The sequence below is a fragment of the Gavialis gangeticus genome, unplaced genomic scaffold (assembly GCF_001723915.1).
Source record: "Gavialis gangeticus isolate Ggan-Ray unplaced genomic scaffold, GavGan_comp1, whole genome shotgun sequence".
Taxonomy (NCBI): Eukaryota; Metazoa; Chordata; order Crocodylia; family Gavialidae; genus Gavialis; species Gavialis gangeticus.
Window position 1 is genome coordinate 90,702,956 of NW_017729032.1, and position 12,060 is coordinate 90,715,015.

A 12,060-nucleotide genomic window follows, 5' to 3' on the forward strand; every position below is an offset into this window, starting at 1 on the left:
TTTTATAGAGCTGAATATGTGGTTCTTTTATGTCAATTTCAGTCCCTTCTTGAAAAATAGAAAAGTAAAGAATTAGTTACTGGTATTCTGTAGTATTATGCAAGAAACAATTTGTGCTGCAAAATGTGGATAGAGTTGTACAACTTCTAAAATAAAAGTACACATGGCTATTAAGCCTCTAAAGGGGTCGTTACACTGAAGCAGCAGGAGGACCTAGTGAAGACAGGGATGAGAAGGCCCTGCCCACACCCGCTACAATCTAAAACCAGAAACACTTTAGTGAGGCTGCTTCAGGTTCATTCTTCCATTAATTCCATTCTTGGTCTCTAATGTGCTTCAGAGAAGCTACTAGGGACTTAGCAAGTCCTAAAGCTCCTCTGACTTGCTACTTGCTTTAGAATTCAGTGGCAAATTCCAAAATTGGAAGACCAATCCTTTTACACCTTTAAGGTATGTCTATACCTGCAGTGGCAGGATCCACCATTTGCCTCTGCTCCACTTGGATCAGAAATGAGATCCAGGGAATGTTGAAGGTGTGCTCCAGGTCATTACTTCTGAGCATACCACAAAACAAGGTCTTGCACTCAGTGTCTGAGGTGCCCCAGATATTCTCAACTGCCTCATTTTGGGGTTGACATGCATGGAGAAGGACCAGGTTGGTGAGGCTTATTTTTTTAAGCACTGCAACTGAGTATCCAATCATTGTGGTGTAGATATACCCTAAAACATTTACGTCTTCTGCTATCTCAATGAGAAATCTAGTGTGATATAATCCAGAGGATTACTTTATTCTGCCCTTCTCTGTATAAATCTCTCTGTTTTTTTATATGAATAGGAAGACCTATAGATCATATCACAATGCTCCATGCTCTAATTCAATAAGCAGGAATGTACTCTTTTGGAATCCCTTGCACTTAGATATTACGCTTACCATTGCATCAGAACACCTAACCAACACACAGATGGAGGAATAGAAAGGTAACCCATCCACCTTTTAACTTAGAGTTTAATGCCACTTGCTATGGAAGTGATAGACTCAGGTTTTAGAACTTCCATTATTCTGAAGGAACATGAACCCACATCTTCCATCTCCCAGGTCAGTTCCCTAAACATCAGGCTAGGGACTACATAGAGGTGATGACATTCTTTTGAACCACTGAACATCCCAGAATGAGAGAGTCAGGGGGACAAATAAAAAGCCCAGAACAAATATCTTAAACAGTTGGGCAAAAATCGAGTCAGCAGTTGTGCCACCAGTATGTTCTTAATTTCAAACAGTTGTAGTAGCTGCTCCTTTCCAGTTTGACTAGTTAGGAACTTGTGCACAATTTAGACATTTTTTTTTCCAGATGCAGTAGAATCAGAAAGAATTGTAAGCTGAATATGATCCCTGGGTAGCCATTTTGGATACATTCTGAATATGCTCAGAAGGACAGGTATAGGGGACTGTGGAGAGATTTTTGAGTTTAAGACAAGGTATCTCACTGGGAGCCTATGGAATTTAGGTACGTAAAAGGAATGGAGGAAGTTTTGAGGGGAAGAATAGTAGAAATAAAAGTTTAGTGACATAGAGGCCTAAAAATGCCAAAGGAACACTTAGATTACAAGCAGACATTGCCAAATGAAATGGATCAGCTGTACTAAGATGCCAGATGCCTGCTGCTTTCAGAAGCAGCAGAGGCCCAATCTTGCAGAACAGCACTTGCAGTCCATCTCTGCAAATGCAGAAACCCCAAAGGGATTCTCCAGAAGGTTTATGGGGATTCCTTGGGGTTTCCCTGTTTGCAGAGATGCAATCCAATTTAGAGTGTACCAGAACAATACACACCACTTAAAAAATCTCCTGCCAGGAGATTTCCTGGGCATTCATCTGCAAGCAGTAAAACCCAAGGTTACCCCATTTGCAAAGGCATGCCCTGAATTGTGGTGCAGCAGTGTGATATGGGCACCTAGGGAATCCCATGCTGGCTGATTCCCAAGATACATGTAAGAGCAGAGGAATCTGGGTGGGTGCTCCCGGGACTTCAGAGGCCCAATTCCAGTATGCACAGGATTGGGCACCTGAAGCTCCAGGAACACCTGACCACCATGGCTGGAGAGTATGGGCAGCTCTGTGCTGTTCGTGCCTTTCCACCCCCAAAACCAAACAGACATCCACTGTAAAAAAGTGGCACAAATTGTTGCAGACACAATTTTTAGCATATGTGCTGTGACAATGGGCATGCACATCTGTTTGCTTAGTCTTTTTTTTGCCATAAGCATTTTTAAGGTGGTGCAAAGGTAATATGTGTTTCTACCTAGAGTGACCATACATCCTCATTTGTCTGGGACAATTCCTGTTTCTACACACCGGTCCTGGATGGTTGGTCAAAAGTCTTGGGCTGGAGTCCAGTGGGGAAGCATAGTTAAATGGGGAAGCATAGTGTGCCAGGCAGGCGGGTGGTCAGGCACCACTACTGCTGTGTGGGAGCAAGGTGGGAAGATGGGAGCAGGCACCACACCACTCACATGCGTCACATCCTTGCTCCTACACAGCAGCAGTGGTTTCTGCCTGGCTTCCTGGCTGACGCACCATGCCACTACACATCCACTCTTGATTCCAGCTGATGAAATCTGGGACTGCCCCAGACAAATTCATAAATTCATAAACTGTGAGACTGGAAGGGACCTCAGAAGATGTCCCAGGTCCCTCAGCATTTTCTTATATGGCTTGCAGTGCAAGTCTCTTATCATACAGGTGACTCTAGTCTGGACTCTCTCAAGCTTTACCACATCCTTATTGACATGCAGTGCACAGTATTGGACTCAGTACTCCAGCTGTGATTTCACCAATTCTGAACAGAGTGAAAGAGAAACATTCAGGGATATATACTGGGGCATACAGTAACCCTATTTCTAGCTTTAGAGATACTTGCACCTTATAGGCATGGTAGGATTTAGGCCTAGTGTTTCCTGTAAATCTCTATACATGTAATTGATAAAACATTGTCTAGTTGCAGTTTTTAAATAAACAGGGCCAAATATAAGCTACAGTGCATTTGGTAGAGCCACAGTAACCTATTGAATAGTGAAGAAAAAATTATAGACCTTATCTGACAATGGGATTTTTGTTCAGAGAGTCTTGTGCTGGCTCAGATCACTAAAATCAGTGGCACTTTATACAGGCACAAATTGAAACTTGGGGCCATTTTTACATGTGCTCCAGGAGTGTGTGTGTGGGGGGGAGGGGCTTTAATTAGAGCAGCCCTAATTAAAGTGCTCTAATTAAAGCACCTGGAACATCTCATGTCTCAACACTCCCACATTTCAATATGTTGTGTGCATGGGGGGGTGCTTTATCTAAAGCTTGTTGAATGAGCTTCAGATAAAGCACCCCTGCTGCCATCTTGAAGCACAGGGATGCTGAGGCACAAGTTGTAGAGGCTGGCAGGAGCACAGTAAATACCATGTTCCAGAAAACTCAGTTAGTTAAGTCTAGGGTCAGACGGGAGAGCAACAAGCGTGATGCTGTGATAGACTACCAGACCAAGAGGAAGTGGTAGGTGAGGTTTTCTTCAAACAGCTAGCAGAAGTTTCCCAATCACAGGCTCTGGTTCTCCTGGGAGACTTCAGTCACCCTGACATCTACTGGGAGGATGATACAACAGTGCACAGGCAATCCAGGAAGCTTTTGGAGAGATTTCAGAACAACTTCCTTGTGCAAGTGCTGGAGCGGCCAACTAGTGGCCATGCTCTTCTAGAACTGCTGCTCACAAATGGAAGAATTTGTGGGGAATGTAGTAGTGAATGGCAACTTTGGCAGCGAGATGATTGAGTTCAGGATCCTGAGGAAAGAAAGGATGGAGAGCAGCAGAGTAAGGGCCCTGGACTTCAGAAAAGCAGACTTTAACACGCTCAGGGAACTCAGAGGCAGGATCCCTTGGGAAGCCAGTCTGTGGGGTTGAGGAGTCCAGGAGAGCTGGCTGTATTTGAAAGAAGCCTTAGTGAAAATGCAGGAACAAACCATCCTGATTCACAGGAAGACTAGTAATATGGCAGAAGGCTAGCATGGCTTAGCCAGGAACTCTTTAGTAAACTAAATCACAAAAAGGAAGATTATAAGACATGGAAACTTGGACAAATAACTAGGAAAGACAATAAAAGCATTGCTCGGGCATGCAGAGATAAAGTCTAGAAGGTCAAAGCACAAATGAAGTTGCAACTAGCATGGGATGTGAAGGGTAACAAGAAGGGTTTCTATGTCAGTAGCAAGAAGACAATCAGGTAAAGTGTGGATCCCTTACTGAATCGGGAAGGCAGCACTGTGACAGAGGATGCAGAAAAGGCTGAAGTGCTCAATGCCTTTTTTTGCTTTAGTCTTCACAAGCAAGGTCAGCTCCCAGACTATTGCACCAGACAGCATAGTCTGGGGAGGAGGTGAGAAGCCCTCAGTTGTAAAAGAACACGTTTGTGACTACCTAGAAAAGTTGGAAGCATATAAGTGCATGAGGCCAGAAGGGATGCTCCTGAGGGTGCTGAGGAAGTTGACTGATGTGATTGCAGAGCTGTTGACCATCATCTTTGAAAACTCATGTCAATCAGAAGAGATCCCAGATGACTGGAAATGGCCAAACATAGTGCCCATATTTAATAAAAGGAAAAAGGAGGAACCAGGGAACTACAGACCAGTCAGCCTCACCTCAGTCCCTGGAAAATCATGGAGCAGATCCTCAAGGAATCCATTTTTAAGCACTTGGCAAGAAAAAGGTGATTAGGAACAGTCAGCATGGATTCACCAGGGGCAAATCATGCCTGACCAACCTGGTTGCCTTCTATGATGTGACTGGCTCTGTGGATGTGGTGATGGGCAGCTGAGTGAAACTCCAAGACAGGGAAATGGTATTGCAAATAAGAAATTCCCAGTAAAATTAACTTTATTGGCAATATGTTAAATGTTTGTTAGTAAAATGAATTGTTATGAGTTAGCAGGCAGAAGAGAAAGAGAGAGAGAATGGAAATCAATTATAAAATACCTTTTCATGACTACTTATTTCATTTTACAAATAACAATTTTTCCAAGTAGGCAGATAATAATTCATTTTATTTGACTTAGTGTATGTGTGTTCTTGGCCAGATTCTGCCAAGGCTCTTCAGTCTGTAATGATACCAAGAAGATTAACTTGGGAAGAAAGGTACTATTTAATATGCATGATGGAGGGAGGATCTGGTCTCTGAAACTCACTGGCACAACACAGACTATCATAAATGATTCCAGTCCAATCCATTGAATCCAGTGTGTCCTGGATTGCTATTACTTTGGAGATTTATGGATTACAGCTCTTGGTGATAAGATTTTCAGTTGCATTCCATTTGACTCAGAGCTGTTCCTTTTAAAGCTAAAACTCCCATTGACGTAATGAAAGCAAAAAGCCATTGCTGAACGCTTTTGAAAATCCCACCTACTGTCTTTTCTCTCAAATAAATGCATGCAACATCCTTGAAATCTCTGAGATCTATCTGCATACAGAAACTGAAGGTCAATCTTGGCCTTTTATCTAGATTGGATATAGAGGTATACAAGTAGAAATAAAAAGAAGATAAATAAGCACAGTTGAAAGGGAACTGTATTGTGTGTTTAGTATTAGGTTACAGAATAGTTAACCAATGTGGTAAAAGGAGAGAAATTATCAAAAGGAATAAGGAAATCATGGATAAAAGTGATCACAAGAGAGTTAACTCAACAGTTTGGTTTAAGTGTATGAAATTTCTTTTATTGGAGGTTAGATGCAGAGATACTATTCATATTTCAGTTCTATGCTGGCTATAAAGCACTTGACAGAAATTGTGGATTCTGAATTGAAACAATTTTTACTCAATAGTGTTTAGTCTTTAATGAACTTTATTTTATTTAGCTATTTTGGAACTTGGCTTTGAAAGGACTGTTTAGGTGGACTGTGAACCAGTTTGAACATAGGAAATATTATTTCCTTTAATGGCATTATACATAGTGTTAGCAAAAATGAGGAACCTTTTTAAAGCAGTATCTGCATAATAAACCACTGTAATTACTTCAGTTGTTCACTTTTTCCACCCTCTAATTTCAGATAGATTTATTATTTGTACAAGTTATCCAAAAATAATTGACCTACCTAAAGAAAGCTGAAATAGTAAGGAGCTCCAGTTATTCTGGGTTAAATGTATACCCTATGTTAAAGGTAAGCACAAGGGTTACACACCACTAGGGTTCCTGGTTTTCTTTGATAAAAAAATTCCAAATTTTCTGACATAAAAAATAACCCCAAATCCACATTTTTCTGTGATTAAAATGAAACACCACTAATGTATATATAATGAAACGTCATTCATTTTAATCATTGAAAAAACTATATATATTAGTGGTGTTTCGTTTTAATCATGGAAAAATATGGATTTGGGGTTATTTTTTTTAAGTAAAAACTTTGGGATTTTTTTTATCAGAGAAAAACAAGGATCCCTGCATACCATGTATGCACCTGAAAATAGGATTTAATTGGATACAAGTCCTGTACTGGCCCTGAAGTGACCTGCTATTAAGTTAAATTTCAGTATAACAAAAGTAAGGATTACACAGTTAAACCTCAGTCCTCCTATCAAGTGAGACATTTATTCCAGTGACTATCAAAACAAAAGAGAACTCTTTGTTATAACAAGCTGGTATATATTTGTTAGTTGATTCATAAAGTTCTAGGAATCCATATATATTTGGGAATGTATATTTAAATGGATGGAAAGATACATTTATATATATACACCCAATGCAACATCTGGTTAATGCAACACTTTTTGGTAGATCAATTTCAAAAAACCAAGAAGCTTTATTCCTATCAAAATTTATTTTGTAGGATTCTTTTTGTTTCACTACCTTAAAGATTTCTTGGATCTGACCACAAGAGAAGCTAATCCTAACTCAAGAACTGCTTTTGCAACTGTCTTTTGACTAGCAAAGAAGAGCGAAAAAAATTAAACCAGCACCAGTGATTTGCTATGGAAGTTTGCTCATGACAGCAAACTGGTATCTTTGGGGTGGGTTTTGGCACTTAATGGCAGGGTGACATAACTGCTGCAGCTCCTTGCTGCTAAAGAGACACATTTCCAACTATCAGTGAGCATAATGTAATATACATACTGGCAATGTAAGTGGCTTTAAAGGCAATGAAAAGCTCCTCAGCTGTAGCTATCCCAAGCCAGTTCAGAATTATTCTGAACTCTTATGAAAGACATGGCTCCTGTATTTGAAACACAATCTTTTTTTCCTAGAAAACCTGCATTGATTCAGAAACAAAAAAGATTGTTCTTTGCCAAACAGGCTCATCCCCACCAGTTTCTACGCTGCTTTGAATATTGTAATCCCTCGGATTCTTCCATTCCATTAGGTGGTTTAGATTTTAAACCAATTCAAATGACTAACTAGAAAATACGGATACCTACTTCATTGCTGAGTCAAGGCTTGATGTAGTGTTACTGCTGTATTTGACTTGCCCTAAAGAAAAGCATGCAAGGCTCTAGTATATTTATTATATGGGATTTATTATATCAAGATGGTGAAATTTTGTCTTACTCCACTTGCATACATTTCTCACTTGTCGTGTACTTTCAATAACTTTCAGTAATAAAATGGAAATTAAGTGTAACTGGAATAAGGACCAGTTTTTGTGTAGGAATTTGAAAAAGGAAATGTCATGACATTTCTATTCCTTTTGTCCATCTGCATCAAACTGGGCCAAAAAGATAATTCCTTACCCTGGTCATATTTAATTTATTATATAATGGAATGAAGCAAAAATAACTGCCTTTCAGCTTTTCATGGGCTTCCACATGCAGAAGATGCATAAAATATAATATGACCAGAGCAAACATGCTTCAGTTTTATACAAGATAAGACAGATTTATGGATTGATAAATTCATTCAAACTGACTTCCATTTTTGCAATGAAACCCAGGCAGGGCTAAAAGTATGTTGTTCTCTCTGTGTAGACTTTGCTCAAACATTCAGGATATAACATCAGTGCAACATGATGCATCACAGACAAGGAGTGACAGTCCCCAATTATTGAAACAATCATCATGTTGGTTTAATTTTTCTCTTGCTTCTCCTCAGACTGCAGAGAAGCAACTTAATCACTATGGATGAGGAAGAGAACTAACCTTTCAACCTTTCTTCTTTTCTTTAGCTAGTATTAATGTCCTTGCCTTGTATAATCACATATCTAAATTTGAAACCCATAACCGATTTGAACATAATACCTTGACAGAAAAACATCACATCTACTGAACAGGAATCTACTGTTCCTTTTAATACCAAGGTTTTAAAAAGTGACTGAATGTGCTGTGATGGTTCTGTAGTTAAAATTCTTGGTGCCATGAAAGCTGTTCTCTTACTCCCTTCTGCTCCTTATGAAGAGCTGGCCCTTGATGCTTTTGATTATCCAGCTTTATAATTCACACTCTTGAGAACAGTGTTTGGACTTACCACTACATTTGCTCCTACTACAAACTGTTTTTTCTTGTTCATCGACTGAACATCTTCTAATGATTGGATAGGGCATAAATTCTTAATCTTCCCTGTTTTCAAACTTCTTCAAGTTTGTGATTAACAGATTATTGACTATGTAAATCCTTGTTCTCATGTAGTTATCATTCTTGTTGTCTGATAGTAAAATAAGCATTTCACAGTCAATTAAATCCTAAGCAGCGCTGACAAAAGTCATGGTTGCTTGATGACTACAACACAGGCACCTGCTCTTCCAATATTTAGGGAAGCCATCTGCAGAGAAAATAAGCAAAAAAATAGGAAGAATTCATTCAAGAAATGGCAGAAGTATCATGTCATGTTACAATTCTTTTGGGAAGTCATAGATTAGCAGGAACTAAACTTCAAAGGAGCATACAGTTCATTAATAACTTAATTCTACTATCTAACTATTGGGTTTTATCATACAATTCTAGATTAAAAAAAACAAGGAGAGAGGAGGGAAAGATGGTCTTATGATTAAGAGACTAAACTATGATTCAAGACACACAAGTTTGATTCCTGACTCCACCTTGTATTTTCCATGTGTCAAGTATTGGTCAAATCGTTTCTATCTAGTTACTTGGGAGCAGTTTGGGCCAGAGACCATCTTTTGTTTAACAAATAGTACAATGGGATTTCAGTTGCAAGGTACATGTTATACTGTAATACAAATAATTAAAAGAAACAAACAAAAACAACTCTGTATCTTGGGTTAAAGGTGCTAGTTGTAGTTCCTAGCCATTTTTGTAAAAACTCACTTTCAGTTTGTCCGATATATAAAATAATGTATGAAAGTTATGGGATCTGTTTTAAATCATTTTGAGTTAATATTCAACATTAACATGCTTATGTAACAGCTATGACAAACAGTATACACAATATTATCTTCCCTTTATAGTTACAGTAGGAGATAATTACAGTTATTTCTTGTGTGGTATCTGTTGGAAAATGGTTATTTTTTATCAGTTTCCATTGCCCAGACTATAGGACTTCAGGTTATGCTAAGCAATAGTTATGTTAAGCTATAGTTACACTAAGGCACCAAAAATGAGCTTGGGAAGATCAGGCTTTGTTGACATCTGGATGACATGAGAAACAAATGTATAAAGTAAAAATTCATTAATGAGCATAAAAGTTGGCATGAAAAAGGAGTAGTAGAAGCAAAGTAAAATTAATGAGGGCAGGTGCAGAAATAAGAGAAGAACTGAAGGTATCAGGTGTATGACCTTGGCAAAGAAACAAATGGGTATCTGGACAGAAGGATAGATAAACATTGGCATGAACATTTGGGTATTAGTGGCACAAATAAGAGTGCCACATCATGTGTTTCTTTTTACTGATGTAGGGGGTGTAATTAATGCAAGGTGTTGCTACCCTGTCCCAGAAGTTTTACTGAATTGGGCTAACTGCTAAACAGAGCAGCTAATGTCACAATAAACATCTCTGAGCTTTCACCACCAAACATGAATTTTGCATAATTCTGTGTTGCACTCTAGGGCTGCGTCCAGACAAGCATAGCCATGCGATATGTGGCGCCCATTCACATCTGCGATGCCACATACTGCACATTTGTTTGCTCTCCACACTGCAAGGTAGCAGCGCAAGGGTTTTTTATGACCCTGAGACATACAGGGGTCAAAAATCCCATGGAAAAAATGGTGGAGCAGTGCACACAAGGGCAGCAAGCCAACTCAAAACCAGGGCTGGGCTGGGCTAGCCAGAGCCATGCTCTAGCTGCTGGCCAGGCTCTGCGTGGCAGGATCACCACTGCTGCAGCCCCAGGAGGACCCTAGAACTCCAGATAAAGCTGCTAGGACCCTAGGACTCCCTCCTAGGACTTCCAGTGCTGGCCCCAGCCTCCCCCATTCCACCTGGAATAACTTGCAGCGTGCCAGAGAGCATGTGGCACAGGCATTCCCTGCGGACAACTAGTGGCAGTACAAAGTGTGCCGTTGCTAGTTGTCCCTGGGGAACCAAGTGTCCACGCATATGTGGACATAGCCCAGAAGGCTGCTTGCTAGCACTGGCCTCCTGGAGCACATAGACCTCAGCAGCCTGAACACCAAGACCATTAGTGAGCACAAGGCCACCCAAACACTACCAACTCCAGAACACTGCAAACTGACCTAAATCAAAGAACTGTGATAAATTCTCATAGCACTCTTTTGTCTCAATGATTTAAATGCTGAGGCAGGATTTTTGTATGTCTGAGAGATCAAATATCAGAGCCCTATTCTCCCAGCAAACTTTATTGAGTTTGTAACTTACATCATGAGTATTTCCTAACAGAATAAGTTACTATTCAAATTGAGTAAAAGTACAAGAATCAGCCTTTCATGTACTAGGTAGGACAAAGGTTGGTTGGGAGAAAGAAAATTGTTATCTCTGTTTAACAGATGAGCAGGGATCCTGGTTTTCTCTACTAAAAAAAAACAACCCAATTTTCAGATTTAAAAAAGTATCCCAAAATCCACATTTTCCCATGATTTAAATGAAACACCATTAGTATAGATACATTAGTGGTGTTTCATTTTACTCATGGCAAAATGTGAATTTTGGGTTACCTTTTTTTATCCAAAAATTGGGAATTTTTTATAGACAGAGAAAACCAGGATCCCTGCACATGAGGAACTGAGATACACTGAGAATAAATTTGCTCAAGATAACACAGAAGATGGCAAAGCCTAGATCTAACTTCAGATTGTTAGAGTCATTTTACAGTACTTCAACTTCCAGGCTATGTCTTGTCCTCAAAATGAATTTAGGCCAGCCTCTGGCACCAATGTTCTATGGGAAATTAGTAATGAGGAAAGACATGACAGTATTCTCACTGTGATATAGAAAATTAAATTTGAAAAAGTAAAAGCTGGTGATGGAGGCAGGGCAGAACAAGGAAGCAGTGAAAAATAAATCCTGATTTGTTTTTATTGACATTTTATATACTCCGGCATCATAATTTAAATTAATGTTAAAAGCTTGTGTAACAGCCATAAGGTAACATGCAAGTCACAAAGTATAGTGTAGCGTAGGTGTAGTGCCTTTAAAATTATTTTCCATAATGCTACTGCTGTACCCAGCCAAACTATCATAATTTCAACCTTTCAGAACTGTAGGTGTTTTTTATAAGTGGGTAATGAAGGGTATTCTTACACATATAATGCATTTTACTTAGTCTACTTAAGACTGTGTGAAGTTCATAACTATTGCAATTTTTCCCTGGCTACTGGGAAAATAGCTCTAGGATGAGACTCAAACCCCAGAAGATTAGGGAGCTAAAGTGCTGATAAGAGGAGAAAATCTCATTTGCTTCTGAATAAACAGGCTTTGTGAAACGAAAACTAAATAAGACTCTTGGAGCCTTAAATTTCCCTCTCTCTGACAAAGTGAATTCCAGTGAATATCACTTGAGTGAGTGAGGATTTAGTTAGGGAGCTTCTGGAGGGGCTGGACTTTTTTAAGTCAGCCGGCCCGGATGATCTTCACCCTAGAGTCCTAAAGGAACTGGCTGGGGTCATTGCAAGTCCCCTGGC

At 39.6% G+C, this 12,060-nt stretch overlaps 1 protein-coding gene across 1 annotated transcript in view; it reads right to left on the reverse strand.

Moving 5' to 3' along the window:
• Window positions 1-6,465: 6,465 nt before the first annotated feature.
• The window catches only part of KLHL1 (kelch like family member 1), a 635,410-nt gene continuing 629,815 nt past the window's right edge, over window positions 6,466-12,060 (reverse strand). The window contains exon 11 of the mRNA XM_019525304.1: window positions 6,466-8,782. Within this exon, the coding sequence (XP_019380849.1) occupies window positions 8,723-8,782 (60 nt within the window). The 3' untranslated portion in view covers window positions 6,466-8,722. The remainder of the gene's footprint in view (window positions 8,783-12,060) is intronic.